This window comes from Nothoprocta perdicaria, unplaced genomic scaffold, assembly GCF_003342845.1.
Source record: "Nothoprocta perdicaria isolate Ctin4 unplaced genomic scaffold, notPer1 scaffold_57, whole genome shotgun sequence".
NCBI classification, from domain to species: Eukaryota; Metazoa; Chordata; class Aves; order Tinamiformes; family Tinamidae; genus Nothoprocta; species Nothoprocta perdicaria.
In genome coordinates this window covers 3544635-3568573 of record NW_020455832.1, presented here as the reverse complement: position 1 = coordinate 3568573, position 23939 = coordinate 3544635, and the positions used below count along the sequence as shown (strand labels likewise).

General features: G+C 35.7%; 1 protein-coding gene across 1 annotated transcript in view; it reads right to left on the bottom strand.

Moving 5' to 3' along the window:
* The window catches only part of ARMC4 (armadillo repeat containing 4), a 75775-nt gene that overhangs the window by 14403 nt on the left and 37433 nt on the right, over positions 1 to 23939 (bottom strand). Inside the window, exons 16-18 of the mRNA XM_026048804.1 lie at positions 17340 to 17454; positions 5346 to 5534; positions 4480 to 4701 (exon numbers count right to left, since the gene is read on the bottom strand). Of these exons, the coding sequence (XP_025904589.1) occupies positions 4480 to 4701; positions 5346 to 5534; positions 17340 to 17454 (526 nt within the window). The remainder of the gene's footprint in view (positions 1 to 4479; positions 4702 to 5345; positions 5535 to 17339; positions 17455 to 23939) is intronic.

Sequence of the window (23939 nt, the reverse complement as noted above, 5' to 3'; positions counted from 1 at the left end):
AAAAAAGAATTGAAAGGAGAGCATAGAGATCCCATCAGAAATTCCACCAAGAGATAACTATGGTGTGATTTGATCTTAATTTATAAGAATGTGTATCAGAAGACAAGTTAGATGGGGCTTTTCAGTCTACCAAGCAACAGTGTCATACATGTAATGGCATAAGATAAAGCTAGACAAATTTAGGCTACCAATAAGGTGCAAATGTTTTTAAGAGGAAGGTATTTAGCTACTGGAACAAGTTATAATGGCTCTAGACGATTTTCCATCACTGGAATTTTTAAAGTAAATAGTCAGTGTTTTTCTAAAAGATAGACTCTATTCCAAAGAGAAGCAAATTGAAGCAATGTCTAAGCTCTGTATGAGCTTGGCTGATCAGACTGCACCATCATCATAATCCCTTCTAGTATTATAATGTATGAATCCATGACCATCTAAAATGAAAATAGTGCCTGATTTATAGACCTATAGTCTTATTTAGGCTTTTTAAATATTAGCACAACATTACCTTTCYTCCAGTGCTTCAACTTCCCCTGTATTACAAGACTAGTCAACATTTAGGAGGATATTAATTTAAATGTAGCTGTCTAAAAGTTGCTCTTGAGTCTGAACTAGTCACCTAGGTCCCATCCTCTACTCAGTAGAGAAAGCCAGGCTCTTCACAAGTCTATTCAGGCCCTCACAAGCCTATTCCATCCAGATGTTTTCGACACTTACTTGCAGCTAGCGTAAGTCTACAGGTGCCTCTCTTTCTTCATTGACTACACAAAGTGCCTTAGTTTAGACAACTTTGAACTACACACCTAAAAGTGGCCAAGTTAGAAAGGAATCCATCCTTAGTGTTCCATGGATTTTTTTTTCAAAACCCTGTACTCTAGTTAATTAGATCCAGAATTAGATTAGAATTTAAAACCTCTGTCTTTACTATAACAGGTGCCTGTTACTGCTGGGCAGATACTATTTCATTATCATCGTATCATATCCCTAGCAAATAAAATACTTTTGAATAACTCTAATTGAACTATTATTCAGAATTCTGTCTCTCCCATTTAATAACAGACCAGACTGTATAGGCATTCTATATGGGAATTTTTGTTCCTTCCTGCCTTAGAATGGTATATACCTCTCTAAGCATAGGTACCTATAGTGTAGATGTGTAATTGAAATTGTGAACCTGGACTTCTGTTATAATCAAAAGAGACCAGATAGTATTGTCAGTAGAGAATGAGGGGCCTTATTTTAGTGTAAATTAGAACAGAAGAAGCACAATCTTCTGTGCTTCTTCTGGAGGTCTTCCAAAGCTGCCTGGATGCTCCGTGCTCTGGGTGTCCCTGCTGGAGCAGGGGSTTGGACGAGATGATCTCTAGAGGTCCCTTACACACTGRTTTCAGTAGGAGTCTGAATGGAAAACAGTTTTCTTAARGAGCTGGACAGACGCCTTCTTACACATTCACAGTTATTCGGTATGTTTGATTGTGCACTGGTTGACATTTTTTTGGTGTGGATGGTATGGATGGCTGGTTTGATTTGGTTTGTCTGAAAATGCACTCTGACAAACTACCATTATTTTTGCTTTTGGGGGGACTGGTTAATGGTTAATCCTTCAGGTAAATTAATGGCTTCCAAGGTTATTTCCACTTTACTGCCTGTAAACAAACTCTGCAATAAGGAATCTTGATGTTCCTCTTCCTGGGTATGTATTTGGTTCACAGTCACCTCTTGGCTATGGCAAGATTCCAGCCTACCAACCTGAACAGCTTATGGCATGAATCAACAGTGGGGCCTTTTCACATTAGAGACRATTCCCTGGTATTCTGAATGACTTTCAAAAATCTATCCCAATGCTTTTTCAAATTGTGATATTTAGCAGGAATTCTAGGTTTTTCATGGTAAAGTGTGCTCACAGAGTTTTAATTTTATTGCTCTTCTTTAACATCTTAATTCTTGATCAGGTTTGGTTGTATTTTTAAACATTCATTATAGAACCAGTCTTTTCAGGAACATCAGTCTGCTTTCCTCACAAAACTCTGAGCTCTTGTGAACTGCAGAGGAGGATAGCTAAAGCTAATCTTYATAGAGTTTTGAAGTACTTAAAGTTAAGCAGGGTAACTTAACATCTTTTAGTCATTCTTATTTGTAGACAGTCCTAAGAACTCAACCTAACTTCTGTTCATGGAATGAATATTCCATTTCTGAATGATACAGAACAGAATGCAGACCTTTTATTCTACACGTTGCCATAAGTGTCTAAACAAAAGGGTGATTGACATTGTTTCTTTTGAAAAAYCCACTTAATTGGATTTAGTGAAGAAAGTTCCTTCCACATTAGATGGGGACTAGAGGGGATGACTTCTTCTGGACACTGGGAAAATCTATTATCATAATTGTTTTCCTTGATTGGATTTGTCCTGGGTATGGGGCAAGTCCMCTGTTAAACTGTAGAATATTCCTCAGTTATCAAAAGTGAGAAAAGGAGGAAGCTTGCAAAGACCAATCATTATTTTCCTCTTTTGATGAAAATCATCTGAACCACAGACTCATTCAGGTTAGAAAGGATCTCAGGAAGGTTGGAGGATCTCAGGAAGGTGTCTAGTCCAACCTCCTGCAGGATCAACACTGAATCCAGACCAGATGCTAGATGGCTTTGTTGAGTCAGACCTGGAAAACCCCCAAAGATAGAGATTCTAGAGCTTCCCTGGGAAACTGCTCCAGTGTTACATTATCCTCATAGTGTTTTTCTCCCCCTTATATCCAGTTGGAACTATTCTGTTTCAATTTATGAACCACAGTTCATGCATACGCTGGTTCACATGCTGAGAACAGGTCATTTATACCCTCATAAGTTCAGATAAATCGTCAATTATGAGATGGGAAGCAATTCCACTTGTCTTTTTATGATAGACCCACTTAAAATCATGTGGTCATACGCTTGTACACATGTTATCTTTCTTGTAGACAAAAAAGGGACGTGCACATTAGCCAAAAAGTTTACCCCAATACCTATAGATGCAAAAGATTTAACCTAGGTTTCTTTATTTTGTACCATTATCAATTTATTTTACTAGTTGTATTTTCTCCCTCTTAMTATCTTGTAGATATTTCAGAATATTGTATTTTTTAAAAAAGCAAAATCATATTTTGCTGCAAATCTCTGTTTCCCAATAAGAGCAAATAAATGCTTTTAATTAGTCTAAATATTTTAACTAGGCCTGAAGACTAAAAATTAACCTACACCCAGCTGGAATTAYGACCAAAGCATATCATCAAGATTGTTTTCATACAATGCTTTCAGTGTGTTACAGCTTGTAAACCTAAAGGACCTGCATAATGAAGGGAATGAAAATAATAGGTCACAGAAAGGCAGACAATAGAAAAAGGAGGGGGACACATKGTGGTTTGTGTCAGCTGAATGGAAAAATAAGCAACAACAGAAGTCATCAGACACTAAAGTTTGAAAATGAGCTGTAATAGAGTATATATTTCCCTGTTCTATGTAGCTAGTATATGGCAACTGTGATGGGAAGAGGCTACTGAAAGCTGAGAGAGCAGCTTGGAAAGATGAGTCCAGCATTGTGACCAGCTGAGTCTTTCTAACCAGACTATTGCCAACTCTAGATACATGTATGATCATGCAAGGCCTTTAAACTGTGCCAGAATTGAAACTATTTATAAGCAAATGTACTATCATTACTGTAGGCATAAATTTAACATTAACAATAAAATCGTATAATTTAACTCTTAGTATCAATACATTTATCTACATGTTACAGAAAAACCTGCAAACAGCAAACTTTTCAGGAAATTTATGAAAACAGACAAGTCCTACAATCTTCATTTCTAAGACTGTAATCTTTATGCCTCCTATGCCAATGAAATAACTAACTCTATTGGCTTCAATTTCTGAGATAAAACCAAACTGGAAAAATCTTTCTGAGCTAAATTCATACTAGAGAAAAGCCTCTGGGGAATGTGCTCATACTTAATTCTTAAAATAAGATTTTTTTATAAGTGAATACTGAATGCATTCCAGGTGAATGAAGCTTTGTATTATTCTACCTTAATTTGGCCTCAAAAGTATTTTATAAGTGGACACAGTTGCACTGAACTCCTAGGTGGCTTTCTGCCATACCAGGCAACTTCCATTAAGATGACTCAACTTCTTTTGCAAAAGCCACTTGAAAATGATAAAATGCTGATTACCAACCTAAGTAAGACTCAAGTAAAGCATTCTAGAGGTGAATGTCAATATCATATGTCCATACTGTAATAATCATCTAGCTGTGAGATCTTCAGAACTGAAATATTCTTTCATAACTCATTGTTTAACCGAATGTTTCTAGGATAAATTTGAGAAAATTTGAGGTAGGCAGCAGTATGCTAAAATATTTTCAAAAGTATTTCAAATTATAGCACTCTCCTTTTTCATCATGTCAAACCCCTTCAGTGATTTGAACTCCAAAGAGAAAAAACCTTTCGCCTCACCTTCACCACTCCGTTTTCATGCATGGTGATACAGTTGTTGGGATCCTCTGAAAGCTGATATAAAGCCTGAGCTGTAGCTCTATGGACTGATGGATCATTTGATTTCAAGTAACGTACCAAAGGAGCTACAGCTTTTGTCTCTCCGAAGGTAATTCGATTGCTTCCCCACATGCAACAGTGGGAAATGGCCTCTGCTAAGTGACGTCTTAACTTGTCATTGTTCTGAAGAAGATAAAAATATAATACATAAAAAATGTGATATGTTAAAATGGGTTAAAAATTTCATAGGAAAGCAGAATTGTATTCTCAAACACCATAAGGAATCCCAATTTAATTGTAAYAGTATTTTAAAACTAGAGAGCACTGAGCTCTCTTGTTAGCACAGTAGAGCTATAGAGCTAGCTCTTACTATTATCTTTGTAAGAGGTGCTGGGAATTTTTTATATAATTATTTTTATATTATTTCAAAGGTGTTTTTAGAATGGCTCGAGATTAGCATTACAATGTTACATATAGTCCCATCATTGAGACTTTCTCTGTGGTTCAGATTTATTGCTCTCTCATCCCTTTTCATTGCATCTCTTTTTCCATAGGACAGCTGCACCACTGGAAAGCCATATTCAGCAATAGGGATTACGAAAATTAAGCTCCTCCACAGTAATTTTGGAACCAGCTAAGGAATGTTTCCATATACCTCTCTGATATACCTCTCAAAGAGAAAGATTTTCCTTTTTTTTTTTTTTTTTCTCCTCCTTTATATTTACTGTTCATGTCCTAACTTTTAATGTCCTAACTTTTTATTTGGGTATGATGCAATTTGACCTAAAAAAAATCAGATACTTAGTACATGTTTAGATGGTACTTACTGTGTTTGCTAGTTTTGACAACAGAGGGACAACTCCATGGTCTGTTATAACAGCTAAATTTTCTTCATCTTTTGCTATATTTGTAATGGCTGCACATACACTTGCTAGAACTTCTTTATTCTTTGATTTAAGCAAGTTGACTATCAGTTCCAAGCCACCAACAAAGGACCGAACCATTTCTCCAGAATCCTGATTGAGAATAAAAGAATCCTTGTTTTTAAATATTCAAGCTCTATTTAACAAGCAGATCTTAAAAATAGGAATGGACATGACAGTTATCCAAAAGACAGCAGCTACTGCTGTACGTGGCCTTCACCAAGAATCACGGCTAATTCAGCTCTCCTGATTGACATATGTGAGTTTGATTGTTCTACAGACCAAAATCTAGGAAGAAATTCAACACCTAAATAAATGTGATTTATTTTAGATGCCACAGGGTATTGTTTCCAAGTTCAAGCTGTCACTCCAGAAGAGCCCCTTATCTGCTGTATCGTATTTGCCAGGTGCAGGTGAGTGTCTCACATGCCTCAGGATATCTAAAATTTCTTCATCTGCCACAATTTCTTCTGTTTCTCATTAGATCTGACAGTGAAGAAAACGGAGGGGTAGTATTACTTTCTTATATCAATAATAAATGTGTATTTGGGAATACCTACAAATCTATACAAAAGAAGGCTGCAGGAGCTGTCGCATTTCAGAATGTACCCGTTTGATCAAGTTCTAGGGGTTCYGAATAGCATCAGAGTATGAGTAATCAACATAAACTATAACCAAAGGTCACTAGCTGGACTCTGAAAAAGTATGCTTTTAGAACAGAAATACATGTCAGAGAGCATCATTATGTTTCTGTATAAATCCATACCATGTCTCAGTCTTGAACAGAACACTCAATTCTACTACATCTTACCCATCTTAAAAAAATACAGTAAAATTAAAAAAGGTTTAGAAAATAATAGAAGGGATAATCAAAGCTAGGGAACTAGCTTTGGAACTAACCAAGTAGGGCATGCTATATAAAAATGATGAGGAGGATATCATAGAATTATATAGTATATATTCTTAAGTATATAGTATATGGCCTTTCAGAACTAGAACATTCCTAGAGATCTCAGCATTGCCCTCCAAACCTTTCAAAGTACATCCTTCTCTATGGGGAAACTAGAGATGTCCTCAAAATGAGACATTCTCAAAAGTGACCTCTACAGCCTAACATGTAGCTGTAGTCTTGCAGACTCTTAAAAATGGAGTCAAGACTTTTTCCTCAGTTCAGGCTGATAYAGGCCTGAAAATGAAATCATATCGGTAAGAAGTTTATGGGCACAGCTGACCATAAGTTGACCATAAGTGTCATAAGTTGACCATAAGCTGACCATAAGTGCCAAGTTACATAGTAAGAATGCACACTGATAGAAGCAAAAAAAACTGCGTATAAAATCATTTAAATCTTTTTATGAAGTTTGTAGATAAAATGATTCTTTAGACAAGCTTATTCTTCCTATGGCAGCAGAATAATTCTTTTGACAAGCTTTTCCTTCCTATGGCACCAACTGCCAAACATACTAGGTTGCAAGGAAMGGAAGAAAGGAAAAGCTTGTGTCTCTTGTTGGGATGAGAGACATACCCAGTATGTAACTCTGCATGATGCTGGATTTTGCCAGATGAGATGGTTAGAGTCCAGAAAACAGAGCTGAATGACAATGACACATCTGCAATATAAGGCAAAGTACAAAGCTTCAAGGGTTGATCCTATTTATTAGTTCTAAGAAAGCTTTGTAGTCACCCTGTGATTGGCCTGGGCTGTTGTGGGATCCATCAGTGCCAAGRATGTGTTCCTTCAAAAGGAAATGTTAGAAGGTTTCAGGAAAGAGGAAGAAACGACTCTTTCTGTTCAGTATCTGTATCATATGGTGGCATCAGATGGCCTGGTGTCTAACTGTTACTGAAGTTGGAAGAGGGTTAACTAGTCAAATGGTCAACAGTAGAAGRAATTTTAGCTTGTGCACTTCAATGATAAAAAAGTAGAGGTAGAAAGAAATGCCAGCCATTGGAATTTCATTTCTATGCTCACCTCAACAGGCCACTAGGAGAATTTTAAGTAAAAATTACCAGATATCCTCTTGAAATCCTTTTGAGCTGAAAGGTTTTAGGAATTCATGGAAGTGCAGACAGGGAGAGTATGAATTTTCCTAGAGCTAGGGAGTGACCTTGAGACAAAGAATGGTTTTGATTGCATTTTGTTCTTTTCGGGGCTGATTTACGAGCAGAGGAGTGCTCCAATTGTATTGTGTTAGCTTGGCTAAGCCAATCCATCAAGTCACTCAAGGAGAKGGTAAATAAAAATTCCAGAAGATGCTGCACTCCATTTTTTTAGTTATGGGACTAAGTGCTAAACAGAACATTTAGCTGGGATGTTTCCTTCTGCAAAAGCAGCGGGTGTGCTCATCAGGAACATAATATTTTCTACCACAGGCAGGACAATTCTTGAGAGTGGAAGGGAGAGGTTACTGCCATACAATTCGAGGGTCAAAAGTAGCCACCAYAGCCTGTGGAAAAAGGGTAGAGCCCAAGAGCAAACTTTGGGCTGAAGTCCTAAATATAACAGAATGAATAAATAACAGAGATAAATGCAGACATTGAAAGAGAATCTAAATGTTTATGTAGAAGAAACATAGGGTTATGCTTCTGATAACCCTACATAGTCAAAAAGTCAAAAGATAAGCTCAAAGGAATAGAGGAAGGGCAACATTTCTGCCAATTCTATTACCAGGCGAACTGCACAGAAAGGGAGTTAGGCTTACAGCAAATTTCCCATGTATATTCTGGGGAAAAACAAAAGCTTCTCTGACTGCCATTGCTAGTGTATATGTACCACCTTGTAAATGTATAGTCTATTGCTTGAATAAAAGCAAAACTTCTTGATAGGGATTTTCACCCCCCACCTGAAATTTTTCATCTGGACCAAAGACACTAGATAACTAGATAATAGAGATAATCTCTATGGATTTTTGTTTTTTTTTTTCTCTGTGAAAGATATGCAGCTAAATGGTTAGATTGAGAGGTAGGAAAGGCAGTATGACATTTAAAATTAGTTGAATTCCTTGAAACTTACTATRGAAGTGTGACTGACGCTGTGTCTAAATTTTGGCTCAACAAATGTGCAAAGCTCATTTCAACAGGCAAACTCTACAGTCAGCTGTCTAGATTTTGAAAGGTGGCCCAGGCAGATATGCAAATGATTCTTCTTTTCTGGACGGTTCAAATACTCAAGCAATTTTTCTTCGTGCTCTTGAAAGTTCTTCCATGAAGAGATAAGATAACCTGTCTCCCAATTTATGAACTGATATGTACATTTTGTATTTTCCTATCTATGGAAATTTCATATCTGCCTATAATCCCAAGTGATTACAGCCCTCCTTGTTACGCTTCTCTTTTGACAAGCTTAGACTTTCCACCTTTTGCAAAGCAGTACTTTGCAAATTAAGCTGATGGAATGCTATGTAAACAAGCCAGCAGCAAGTAAAAGAGARGAGTTTCAATAATTGTCTGCGAAACCAGCCATACACAAGGACAGAACCTTCTACCAGTGATGAAAAGCAGAGGGAAACTACAGAAACCACATGTCAGGAAAGCTTCCCRAAAGCGGCTGTGGGTGTAGTCTAGGGCTCTGAACAAGACAAAGGACAAAGCAGAGAAGCAAAAAAATTGAAGAACAATGAGCAGAAATGACTGAAATGAAAATTTTTAAATTTAAATTCTTACAAGACTTTTGCTGAGTTTTTCTTTCAAAAAAATCTAAATAACAAATACAATCATTTTTGGTATCATTTAGCAAAGCCAAAAACTTACTTTGAAGAGTGATTTTTTCTTTTATTGCAACATATGTGTTTTTTATATACAATTGCCATTCTTTAAAGATACTTTCACAAGAAGAAATTATATGAAGTTGTGACTGAGATTGCAAAGGCCGGGAATCAATTCTTCCCATTCCATGTTCTCTGAGTACACTTGTATTAATGATAAGATACTTATTCATACTACAAAGCCTAAAGTAATTTCTCCATTCCTGGTTTCTAGATACCTTCAGGCATTTTCATCTATACTTAATTTTCTAACATAACTGAAGAAAAATCATATTTAATATGTCTTTGGAAAACTCTTTTGCACTTTCTTCTTCAAATCAAAAGAAAAGGAAGCTTTAAAGTCCACCTTTTAAATTAACTGAGACATAACTATTTTGTGAAACTAAACCCAAAACATTCGGCATTTCCAYATATTAATGTGTGAAGCTTTAATGTTTACTTATTCTCCTTCAGTCTTGCAGCAGAAATGCAAATAGTATTTCAGGGTCTTGCCATGCAGTTAGTCTGCTATTGGGGTATAACAGAATTTTGATATTGAATGTGGAGTGGACAGTGCTGCATTTCAAGCCTAATACTAAACCACTACTTTCATAATGTAGCACTTATGTACAAGAAAATAAGAATCTATTAATCTAGGCACTTTCTTTTAAGATACATATGAAGACATTCAACAATGGAGTGCTAATGCTAAGTTTTTATCTAAGTTTTTATGCAATAGAAAGTATGATGAATATTATTTCAAAACTGGTTCAAAGGAGGAGTTTGCCATTTCAAACAGTAAAAAYAAGTAACTGGCATAGATGGTGAGGACTGCAAGGTCACCTACTATGCAAATAAAAGCTGCATCCTGTTGCTCTTTACTTGTGATACTTTCATCTTGTTGAACTTCATAACTATTAAAAAAATCTAGTTAACTTTCCCTTCCTTCTAAATTAAAAAAAAAAAAAGTCAGCTAATTCTTGGCTTCTCATAACAGCAGAAATACCATGAGATAGACCAGCTTTACACTGTGTTTTTCTTTTCTTTTTTTTTTTTAATTAGGAGCAGAAAGTACTACAATACTTGCAGAAAAGGCAGATTTGGAAAAATAATTTGATCTTTGCAGTATTTACACAAGGAGAACATTTGGGATTTTCAAATTCTCTTTTCATCATATTATATGTATTTTTGTGGTTATTTTCATTAAGTAAATAAAGTTCATCAGCCTTAAGTTAAGACATATAGTTCTTGTACAGGAACTATGCAAATCTTTTGTAACTGGATTCCTTTCCTATTCCTTCCAAAGCGAATGCTGATTTTCTTGTTTGAAAGATTTAGAACTAAATGCTGTATTATGAAAACACATTGTGTTTATCTTCAAAAATACTCTGTTCTAAAGATAAAAGTTTCTCCATTAAAAACCAGTAGCAKTTTACTCTTAGAACATCTTAAAAAGCTTAAGATGTCACACCTGATTTGTCAAATCCAATTGCTTTTGCCTCAAAATGTGATGGTATAGCTGCGCAAATGAGTTCTAATTATCAAGAAWCATCTTGAAAGGTACCTTTAGTTTAAGGAAACAATATGTCCATTTCCATCCTCTACTGTCCCTTGCATGACTTAGTGAACCACAACCAAATTCAAAATACAGAATAAAGAAATGCAACTGGTAATGTTCTATATTATAGTTGTTCAGTGAAAAGGGGGAAAAAAAAATTTATAAATGGAAGTTTCTATTCATTTTTCGTATTACACTATCTAGTGTTATTATTCATTCAAATTATGTTATATTTAAAGGCAAAATTTATCTTTGTCTATACAGCTGTGGAGATTTCCAGTGCAGTAGATGAAGGACAAGGCCAGTTCACTACATTTCACATCTCTGCCTCCGTACCTGTTGGGACAGGGAAGGGCTGGATACCAGTGATAACCAACATGGATTTTCCTGTCCTATTCACCTTGCTGAAGCAGCTACAGCTAGAGGGGGCTTGGTTTTACATTAGCAGCTATAAAATGGCTCCAGGGCTGCTGTGCAGTTTGGAAGAGAAGAATTGCTCTCCCCTGGCTTTCTCCAGGCAGCTGATCATCACACATCACACATACTTGGCAAGTGTTTTGCTACTGATAGTCTCAAGAAACAAAGTCCATTAGCCAGCTGTAGAGCTCAAGAGAGCATGTGATGCATGTTCTCAAGCAGACGATGGGGGGAAAAAAAAGAAAAGAAATAAAAGCCTTCACATTTGCTAGTGCAACTGCAAGTCGTCCTTTCAGCTTTGGTTCTCTTTCTTTTTCTGTCCTATCTTCCTACTCGCCCCCCTCACTTCAGGTCTCTTGAGTGAAGGCCAAGCTATTTTTTTTTTCCACAGAAACAGGGAAAACAGTAGCATCAGGGTCCTTTGAGGCCACAGTAGAGAACTGTATGAAACTGTTGTTTTGCATTATCTCGAAAAGCATTATAGTAACAGAAATATGGAAAACAGATAACACAGAACATAGATCCAAGAAAGTGCTTAAGCATATTTCGTAAAATTATTGATGTATTTATGAGACACCTAACACTACTTCATAGTTTAGCATTGCAGAGATGCAAGACAGCAAGACCAATAGTTTCTGAGAACAGCCTAGCTAGATAATCAATGCAGTGAAAACACAAAATAATAAATTATTACAATTATTGGCTTTGTCTTTTCAACCCTGGCAAGTTTCCATGAACTAGAGAGTTCTATTTGTGGAGGCAATCATATCATATTGTACCAGTTTTAATTGCAGACCACTGAGAATTTGAACAAGCATGAAGTATAAAACATATTATAGTTCAATCAAAAGCTTCTGGGCCAGATAAATGATTGCTTGAAATTTTCTGGTTTATATTATACGGTAGATCAGACACAATGATCTCAGTGCTCTTTTCTTGCCTTGGAATCTATGAAAGTCCCATGTGGTAAATGAGAGGGCAAAGACAGAATGACTGGAGATGGACAAGAAGGAAAACAAAGAAGAAATGAAAAAGAAAAAAAATGGAGGAAGATGGGATTTAAATTTTTTACAGATTTTACATTTGATTAGAAAGTCTAATTTAAAAGTACAGAAGCAACATGACAAGCTGTTGACTAGTATGTGTAGTTATTATAAATTAAGTTAAAAGAAAAGCTGCTCAAATATTTTCCAGTGGAACAATATTCCATCAGAAAATGCTAATGGAACAGAACCAAAACCTTCCATAAGAACATGACAACTCCTCGAAAAGTTTTGACAGAAACCAGGCAGAAAGACAGATTAAATTGCCAACGTGCCTCTTCGTCTCCTGTCAGCCAGATGGCTGGTTAGGAGCTTGCCAGGCTACTTGGCTTCTGGTTTTCCCTGATTTCTTGCTTGATGGGCTGCCAAACAGCTGGAGGGCCAGGTCCCCAGAAGGTCCTAAGATTTTTGGCTTCTTATGTTCCCCAAGCTCCCAGGCAGCTGCTTTGCATGGTGTTTAGGATCTGAGGCCCCCAATGACGGAGACGTGGGCTGTGCTCTAGTATCTCCTTCCCAGCTTCCTGGCTCTGTGTTTGGAAGCAAACTGGGCATCAATGGTAGGTTTCAGGAGCAATTTATGGCAGTCCATTCAGGATCTCTAGGAGAACAAGTCTACGGGAGCCCAAACTCCCCAGGGCAGCTGATTCACTGAGCTTTGAGGCCGCCTGTGCCAAGAATGCTCAAAGAGGCTGGCACACAGGGCCCGCAGCTCCCAATTCCCTGAGCCAGCTCTGACCGCTTGCGCTTCCTAACTCCCCAGGGAGCAGGGTGCTCTGGAACTCCTGAAGGGCAAGCCAAAAACTCCTTTAAGATCTCTTAGAGCAGATTTTTTCAAGGTTCTGTTTATAATAAAGGTTTTAAAATTTAGAAAGTGGGCATCCAGATATGAGACATAGACATATGTCTATATGAAACACAGAGAAGCAAGTATGAATGATGCTAGAAAAAAGGATAACGTTTAGAGAAAACAAATAGGAAAATGGAAAGAGCAGTAAGAGCATTAAGTTTGAATTGCCAATGTTTCTGTATATGAATGTAAGAAGTATAGCAAGGAAAACAAAGAAAGTGGAAAGTGCTGTACATACTCAAGCAGGGGATTTTGACATCATGGGCTTAACCAAGGAATGGTACATAGACAGAAATGTACTGGTACTATTTAAATATAATTTATAAAATATCAAAACAATCGTGTGCATAAATAAGCAACCGTGTGCATTGTGGGAACTACTGATCTTTATATACTACATTTTTAATTATTAAAATGTGTAAACAAAACATTTTAATTCATTTAAAACAACTGGTTATAATTATTTGTTATTTTTTATTATTAAAATGTGTAAACAAAGCATTTTAATTCATTTAAAACAACTGGTTTTATTATTTGTTAAATATCAGAAGATTTTCCAGGTTCAACAACCTTTATCTGTTACTTTTAAACAGAAAGTTTAAACCACTTAAACGTCTTTTAGTTTTGGTTTTGTTATTTTTGGGCCAACACGGACATTCTCTTTCCTCATATATAGGAGAGACACAGGCATCTTTACACGGCTGACTATTTATTCATCATGCCTATGAAATTCCAGTCCAGGATTGAAAGGGATGCAACAAAGTTGGAAAAAATACAAACCTCCTTTATCACAGACGCATGAGATGTCATTTTACAAGCAGACGATATGAAAATAGAGTAAGTGCCTTTCCCTCTTTCTTCCCTCAAGTCCCCAATCCCAGACTGTTTACTTAAGTTAGTTTGACAGATTTCATACATAATGAGCTTCCTTGATTTCTTTAGGAAAGCTTTTACAGTTGTAGCAATAACAAAGGTTAAAACTGAAACATCCGAAAGCTGATATGTAAGCACAGACAAAAGACACAGGAAAGACGTGGGTCTGACATTACCATTCCTATTGAAATGCTTGTTCCAAAATTCTACTAAACACAAGAAAGGAGAATAACCTCTATAACATATATACATATATTTCTAATTTCAAGCCATGCTATTTAAAGGTTACTCTCTGAGGAAGTAGGTATTTTAATAGAAACTGAAGTTGGCAGCACCCCTGTCACTGGCATGATGCCTTTGGATGAGATTTATAATGGTCCAAATAACATCTTTGTAGAGTTTCTCTAAATTCTTGTTTGGACTGATGTACAGGATAACTATAAATAATGCTTTTCAAAGTAGCATCATAACCAAATGTTGCTGTTCCAACATCAACAGAGTTCAGGAGACATTTCTGAGCAATTTTTCACAATCATGTGTGTTTCTTGGACAGTTGCTTTGACAGTGCACTAGTACTTTTCTCTTACCAATGTGCCTGTAGTAGTAACTTTTCCTTTTGGAAATAAGAAATTAATTAGTACAAATCTGTTTCTATTAAGATATTTCTAATTAATGCTTTTCTATTTTCTTGTTTTATATTTTAGAGAGATACATAAATTAATTTGTCCAGGATCACAAYATTTGTCTAAGACTGACAAGTAGCAGTGACAGGTGTTGAACAAATTTTCCTAGGCCATTTCTACCACTTAAATTATATCATTACCAACCTCAAGATCTTTGTTCTACAAAGARTCTTAAGGCTAAAAATTACTTAGAACACTGGTAAACAGAAGTGATGACTGACATCAAACTGATACTTAATGTGTYGGAGCTGAAACAGTCTATACACAAGACTATGCAACTTACCTTCTCTATTTAAGAAGTTTTAAACCTGTCATGAACCAAATATCACTAACCTAAATCATGCTGATGCTCGAAGGAGTACAATCATCTCCAGTTCTACAATTCTATTCTATAGGAAAYACTCCAGCTGCCATAACATAACCCCTGTCATACATAACCTAGGACTAAGGACACTTAGAATCTCTACCCTCTTTGCTATTAACTTCCTGTCTGAAAATGGACAAATTAGTTAGACCAGAAGTTCAGAAGTGACCTACACTCACATTAGAGATTTGAGGCCTTGGCATTTTGTGGCTTATATATCTCTGATTGTAAAAACAGAAGTGGCAGAACTCCCCATCTTAAGAAGATACAATGAGAGTACATGAGAGATGCTCCTATGTTCACATACAATAACCATAAGAGCCAGGAGCATAGATTAGCTCCAGCATAAATGTCACGGAAAACAACCTTTACTGTCTATGTATACAAAGTGCTTGTGTGGGAAAAAGATTGCTGTACAACACTGCCAGAAAAATTTGCTTCTAATATTGGTAACAAGTTCTGCTTCATTTGCCAAATTCTGCACTGCAGCTTCTCCAAAACAAAACAAAAAACAAATGCAGAATTCAATATCAAAGCTATTTGAAACATGGTTTGTAGTCTCAAATACAGGCTTGGAAAAGAGAGAATGCACATAATCCCTTTAAAACTGTACTGTCATCACTGACTTCAAACCTAGTGAACTGAGTTGTGCTTCTTGAAAAATCATGTAAATAGTTAAATATTTTTAACTGTGAATAAAAAAGGTCTAAATTTTGCTAAGACAGATAGTTCCTGCATATTCACTGTGTGTCTAGAATAGTTTGTTTATACACCTCTCTCTCATTCAGTGCTGGAGGAAAGGGTATTGGTAGGTTTGTGTCAGTGTGCCACTCTGCCTCAGTCTCATACAAAGGCCTCTTTGTGGGGTCACCGATTAGCATTTGGGCAGGCAGCCAGGAGAGATGAAAGGAGGACAGAGACACTGAGGATGTACATAGCTTAAGCTCATTAAGTAGCCAAGGGGGAAAAAAACAAGGAAGAATATCCATGTAGCCTATGATTTCACTAGCTGTCCCCTACCCTAGAAACTTCTGAAAAAGGGTCTTTAAGTGGGAATTCTGGTAAAGTGGATCTCTGTCCTGGCGCTATTGCTCATGCATAATAAGTATTGCCTCATTACTGAGAGATAAGGTGGCACTCTAACATTTAACTACAGAAATATCATTAGAGAGAGGCAGGTGTAGCTGTATCTTGCTAGAAGAGACATGTAAGAACCACATCAAGAGATAAAAGGGCTTTTATATAAGGTTCTATTTTCAGAATAAAAAAAATGGAAAAAGAATTTGGAATAACTGTCATGTCTGAGAAATGGCGAGGAAGCTGTTGTGGTAGGAAAGAAGGGAAGAAACAGAAAAGTAAAAAAGCTTTTAATTTATAAAAGGCAAATGCTCTTTCAATACCATAATAAATATGTACATCTATCTATACAGTCTACATCAACATAAGTTAATAGCAACCATATAGTGCTCAATCCCAAACAGGAAATATGGCTTGCAAGGATGCTAAGGTTATCTAGCGTTTCTCAGGTGCTCTAACTTTCTAGAGGTTCAAGTTCTCAAATGACACCTGGAAGGATATGTGTTTGTGGTAGAGAGAAAAAACAAATGTTGTATTAATTATGGATGCAAATTAGAATGGGAGATAATACTGCACAAGTGTTAAGGCTAAAAGTATGCTTAGTATTTTAGAGAAGTATTTTAGAGAGCTTGTAATGAGAAACAAATCCCTCCCCACTTATTTTCTACAGGTCAGTGGTACCAATTCATGAAGAAGAGTTACTGGTTATACTTGCTATTTTATCTCTTTGGAAGCTGATGTGAAATAAATGAATAGCTCAGTCTTCTGTACACAGCTGACCCACACAACCACTATTCACAAAAATGGCACTTTTTTGGCAGTCTGAGTAGAGAATCTAAGGATTACATTGGCAGTGAATCTAAAACACACTCTGAACCCAGAAGATTGTCTCCTGAGAACAGTTAAAGTACTCATAGGGGAGAATTTCTACAACTACCTGCCCTGATCATAGCCTATCAATAAGAAGAGTTCTGTTTCCTTCATTATCAGATTAGTGTTTTTGATATGTTTTATTCGGGAGCAGTCTTTCTGGTTCTGGTAAGTTACAAAAAAATTTTTTTTTTCCAAATAAAATAAACACTGTAAAGGCAAAACAGAATGCTTTAATGAGCAATCGATTGAAGCCTCCTGTTATGTTAAAAAAACAAATACATCAATATTTGAAGCAGTTAAAAGAACAAAGTAGAGAAAGGGTAAGTAGAAAATGTGATAGTATTGTTGAAAATTAATCAAATGTAATAATTACATGCAAGTATACAAGCAACAAAAATATTATTTTAAATACTTTCTCACCTTAGCATTTTCAATGCAAGGACAAATAGCCCAAGCTGCACTTGCTTGGACATCCGGATTAGGATTTTTCAGCAATGACCATAACAAACGAACTCCATCTAGACGGTCAATTATCCTATTGCAAAAACAACAAAAAATGATCATCACTTATGGAGTAAACTGTTAAATTTAACCTATCATCTGTTTGCAAGAGTTTTAGAAAGATTGGTATGATTTGGTATCATTTTCCTCAACATACTCTTTTGTTTCATGTAAGTGATTGTGTTTTACTGTCAGCTAATTGCCATCCTCATTTTCTCTAAATACCACTTACTATCACAGATTGCTGTGAACAATTGATGTAAATACAAAATATGTTTTCTAAATAATCTCATGAATATTGCTTATTTTTGTCAGTATTGTGATTTAAAATGCTTATAAAAGATAAAGCAAACTGCATTATAACCACGACCCATGTAAAGCTAAAAACAAGCATGTGACTTTTTAACGAGCTGCATGCAAAGTGGAATCTGAACTCCAGCATACTGGCTTCTTTCATATGGTGACAAATAGTTTCCAAAACAAATATTTATGCCCAAAACTATGTACTTAACTTTTTACTCAGACTATGTTTAATGTATTTACCTTACTGTATGACATATTTTCAAGTCCTATGTTTCTAATCTAGCATTAGGAATTAAAATGGTTACACCACAGTGCATCCTTTGTTGCATGTGAAGAACGTGCAACTTGTTTCCCATGTGTTCCTTACCAACAAGACTAACATTGAATACTGTGTTATAATTACTTAAACACACTGTAATCAAAGTACTTCATGACTAGCTGAAAAATGAATTATCAGAAGCATCTCTACACCATCTGCCTTATGTTTACAGAACAATCAGCGTTGGGGATCACAAATTCACATTAGGATCCAGTGAATACTTTAAATGGAAAGGAAGGCCAAACAAACTTAATATCCTTTACAAACATTTTATTCTCCAAAAAGATATGTTAAACTCAAAGTAGATGAACTGAAGATAAAGAAAACAAAAGTATACCTTGGTTTTCTAAAATCATGAGCTTAATTGTACAGTTATTCCATATCTTTATACTGTAAATGCAGTATGAGAAATAAAATATAGATTACTCACAATAAAACACATAAAATATCACATTTGCATTCACTATATATGTTTGCAAAGATTTTTTAAACTAATTACAAAATCAGCTCTGTATGTAATCCTGCCATGATTTGAAGCAGAAAAAAAAAAAAAAGCATGAACTCTACCTAAAATAATTTAATGCAGTTTTGCATAACTTTCATGCAAACTGGTTAAACAATTATGTTTTCAAAACCTTTTTGCACAAAAGTACAGKTAAACTGAAATGCAACAATTTTATCAAGGTTTAGTAATTTTAACACAGCTTGTTTGATTTAGTCAGCTCTGGATCAGACACAATAAGTTTATCACTCAAAAGACTCAGAAATCTTGCCATAACAAAACAAGAGCATGATCTAGGCAATTACACATATATATGCACATAGTGAGGATAACTTATGGAATAGCTTCAAAACAGGCTTTTAAATCCCTCCAAGCCACCAAAACTTTTCCTCACTTTCATTATACCTTTCTGTCATTTCAGAAAGCACAAGGATTTTTTTTCCTTATACTGGAATTACTTAATTAATAAAGATTCCATGAGTCTTCCTTCTAGTCAAGCTGAGCAATGACTATTAGCAACATGCGCTATTCTCAAGAGGGGGTAAATATAAATGACCTAACTCCAACCAGTACATAAAAATCAAGAGATAGAAGCCAAGCACTGAGCTCAGATTTTTCCAACATGCTGAAGAAAACAATCTCTAGGCTGATTTACTTTTCCTTCTATTTTTTCCAAAGCTCCTTTTCAATTTAAAATTTACTTTCATTTTCTTTTCCATTTTTTCTTCTCTTCAGCCTCTCAAGCTGTACTCTCTTCACAGTAGAGTTTGCTTTCTAAACAAAAGTTTTGCCTTTTGTTTCAAGACCAGAAAGAGGCTAAGATATCTCAGATAGATATCACAGGATATCTCAGAATATCTCTTCAGTGGAGACCTCAGTCGATTCAACATGTTGAAAACGAACTCAAAACCTGTGTGGGCTGCGCAAATCAATCTTTAAATTACATTGTTTGCTACTGATTGCTTCCTTCTCTCAGTTACACTAGATTAACCCTAAGGAAAAGACTGGAAGAGTTGAGGTTATTTAATCTTCATATGAGCATGAACTCTTTTACTTTCATCTTTCTGAGAAAATATATTTGCCAATTATTAAAGAAAGCATTGGTAAACAAGTGACTAAATCTCTTTTCAGTTCAACTTTTATCTTCTTTCGTTTCATTGCATAATGTAGGAGGTGGAGAAAGTGGACATCAGGAATGCAATAGAAGCACTAAATAAATAAAAGCAATAGAAGCACTAAAATAAATGGCCTGAAAAGTGGTTCTCCTATAAACATGCTTAGACCTTAGGTTCCTTTCTATATAATTTTTTTTTTTTGTAAATGGATAATATATATATTATTTTAGTCTTCTTTAAAAAAAAAGAAAGAAGGAGATGGAAAATGATCTTTGAAAGTTCATCTCTGATGGCATGACTCTAAACAATATTTTAGCTTGCTTGCATATCTAATCTTTTCTCAATATATATGATAATATAGTTACCAAGATGCTGCAGTAAAGCTATCCAGAAAAATAAATACAAGTAAACATACTTTACAATTCACTTGGTTGGCATTCAATTCTGCATTGATTCATAGCTGGTACACTAGTTACCTTGTGGTTAAAGTCACTTAAATGATACATTTTACAATAATTAGTTTAAATTATAAAGACAAAATTACACTATAAACCTGTTTGTTTATTGTCAACAGTTATTGAATAAAGATTTTTAATGTTATTTCCTATAAGAACCTTCAAGGTCATTCTCGTGCATCTATGCAAGAGCAGGATGACAATTCTAGACACACACACTGATTTTTTTTTTTTTTTTTTACATCTTTAACAAAAGCAGTAACTGAAAAAGTACATCCCTTTTGAATCCCAGTGATTTAATATTAAACATTTCCAGTAGAAACATCAAAATGAATTGCTGAAACACACATGCATACACAAAGCCTAGACATCTGTTAGTCATATCTATCATCTTTTTTGCTCAACTTTGCCAGAACTTTTGAGAAGTCTAGTCTTCTTGCCTGCCAGTTTAGACCACAAATACAAATGTAAACAAACAATGCCATACTGATTCTATACTGCTCTCACTGCTAAGATTACAGGGTTTAATCCTAGCAGAATGTAATCTTGTCTTTTTTGAAACCACAATTTCGCATGTTTCTTAAAACTTCCACTAGTTGTTGCAGATTGCAACAGTATTAGATGCCAATGACTCAAACTCCATCTGCTCGGCTAAAATAATTGTACATCTTAGTTTGCAAAGATTGTAATGCCTCAATTTTGTGTATTAGAGATGAATCCTATAGATTTTCAAATGAAAAGAGCAAAATGAAAAAATAATGAACATTAAAGAATCAGTCTTAAAGAGTAACTGGGAAAAAAGTTTCTCGAGAGGAAAAGCATACAAAGTGATGTATGGAAGATTAGTGGTCAGAGACCTTGCAGCAGACTGAGTAYAGGGAATAGCTGCAGACTCTGCACATAATACTAATAAAGTTCAGTCACATAGTTATGCTGTTTAAAGAAAAGCCATYCTAGTGTTTGCTTGGCATTGTCTCACAGCTGTATGATTCATTCTTTTTATACGTAGGTCAAAAAAGTAATTAAGAATGATTTATTTTCTTGAAGTTGCCTCAAAGTAAGGACTTGGTGCAGAAAAATATCACTGTTGACCTTCCATTCTGTAGAAGTTAGAGTGTCAGCTGGAAACATTTCAGAGATATATAAAAGACATAGATTCACCTATGAAAAGACATTCAGATTCACCTACGCCTATYTACTACTCTTTTCCCTTTGCCAATGCTGACTTCATCAAAGCAACGTACGATAAATACACAACTTTTCCATCAGAAGGGAGTTCTACTATTTCCTAAAGCCTTGCTCCTATTTTTTCCCCCTCGCAGTCTGTAATAATACATTATTTACTTTTTAATCCCATCCTCTTCATTACATACCCTTGAATCATTCCCATAAATGACATGAGTTCCCTTCTTAAGCATCTGTGTAGTTTTAGAACTAGCAGTAGTGCTAGTAGTGGTGCCTACTACTTCAAATATAAGCACATAACAAAACAGAAGACTGCTCAACTGAAAGATTAGTCTCTAAGTTACACTTTATTAAACATATTTGCAAATATGTGCAAATATGCTTGCAAAAACTCCTGCAGAGGGCTAGCTACTCTGCAATTCTCCTGCTTTGAGAGGCTTTTTCCTCTTCAGTGAAAACACCAAAGACAAGGACAACAGAATCTAGAAGAATCACCATATTTTTTGAGTTTTTCTAGTGGCATTAGAGTAAAGCAATAACTCCTTAATCATTGCCAGCCAAATTTGCCATTAGTTTTTTGCCAAAAGCWAATAGCAGAGAACAACTCATCTTCTGGAAACTGTCTGAAACCTTTCCATGGAATAAATGATGATAAAATAGGGAAAGTGATAGGGGTTCAGTCAGCTGAACCAAGAAGACCAGAAACAAAAAAGCATCAAACTGCATCCAGTCTTACAAGCTACCAGGAGCTTTGGGTTGCTGTCCTCTCGAAGGGGATTTTGGCTCATCTCCACATCCTTAAGAKTGGCAACAGATTGTAAGGAACAGAAAGCCTTAGGAGAGCTCAAATTTAGTTTTTCTGGTTTAGTTATTGATAGCTATTACCACAAATAAGCAATTCATGATGATGCAATTCCATGGGGAAAGAAAAAAAAAAAAAAGGTGTAAGGCAAATAGTGGAATGAGCTGATAGAGTTGCTCATGAAATTAGTTATTCATACAATGGGAAGACAAATTCTCTACCACCTTGGTCATTCATAACTCTTAGCTCTTTGGAAAGGTTAAATAAAGTAAGGACACAAATAGTGGGACTGATGACAGGATAGATACCTGGGCTACTTTAGCATCATGTGACAGGAATATTTTGCATTGTGAGAGTTCACCAAAAAGGCATACATTGAGAAGTTTTTTAAGATTAGAACATAAGCCCTAGAAGAATAGTGATTTTTTTTGTTTTGGCTTTCATAAAGTTGTAACAATAATTTTCTGAGTAGAAACTTCTACATGTGAAATAATATTAAAATAAGTTACCTTAATTATGGTCCATTATCCTCTTCTATGATACARGATATATATTAAAAAAATTCACACACATAAAATGCTTCTTTATCTGAGAAACTCCAAATCCCCTTTCCATAATTAACAGCTGAACAACTGAAATTTTGACAGATTTGAATGCCACAAGATGCATCAAAACTGCATAAGAACTCCTCTGCAGTCTGACTGAGAATCCATGATACCAGATCAAAAGGAAGAACTGTCACATTATTCCATTCTCTGTAATTATTATCCGACTTTTGAAGCAACTTCATTAATTTCCATTTCTCTTTCTACTTAAGGAATTTACATGCAACCTATGGAATGCCATTTTAGTCAAATTCTAATATCAATACAAAGACAAATTTCTCACTTGTTTCCCTTGTGTGTACGATGTAACTCATCTGTCAGGGAACAGCAATACTTTGCAAAAAGAATGGATTTTAGAAGGTCTAATAGGCACACTGATTCACTGAGGTTGCTAAACCCTTTTCACATATATATGTATATAAGTATATATATGTATATTTATGTATACATTTATATAAACCCTTTGTAATTTTGCTTGACACAACCATTCAGATCATCTCTCTTTTTTTGGTAGCCTTACTGAGYTAAGCTAAGGGGAAGATTCTGACACGAATGTGGGATGTTGAAGCAGTATAAGAATGATTAGGTCAATAGATTGAGGTAAAAAGCCAATATGCACCCTCCAGAAAACGCAGAGAATTCAGACTTCTCACCATGTCTCACCATTTCTGATTTCAGCAAACATCTATGCCAGTGTCCAGTGAAAAAGATGTTTGCCTACCCTGCCAATGGCACTGGAGTGCTCGCAGAAACACCACTGCTGCAGCTAATGGTCATCCATGAACCGGAGAAAGTAAGAAATGAGATTAAATGTTCCAAATTCTTCATTAAATCTCTCTAATGTCCCTGAGTCCACACAGATGACCTACTTACCTGCATTGTTTTAAAGCTGCAACACAGCCCAAGGTTGTTACCAAGGTGGCAAAACACRCAGCCAAAGGAAAGCAGGCCAGGCCTTGCCCATGCAAGTCAGCCCAGTTCTGCTTATGCCTGACAATATGATCTGCAACTGAATGATCACATGCCTGTTCTTCTCTAAACTCAGTCAGTGAATGGGATGGAAATACTACGGAGAGAAGTCAGGGTTGTCTTTTCTTTTACACAGCTGTGAAATTCTGTTCCATCTCATAGTATTTATAAGGAAAGGAAAGGAAAGGAAAGGAAAGGAAAGGAAAGGAAAGGAAAGGAAAGGAAAGGAAAGGAAAGGAAAGGAAAGGAAAGGAAAGGAAAGGA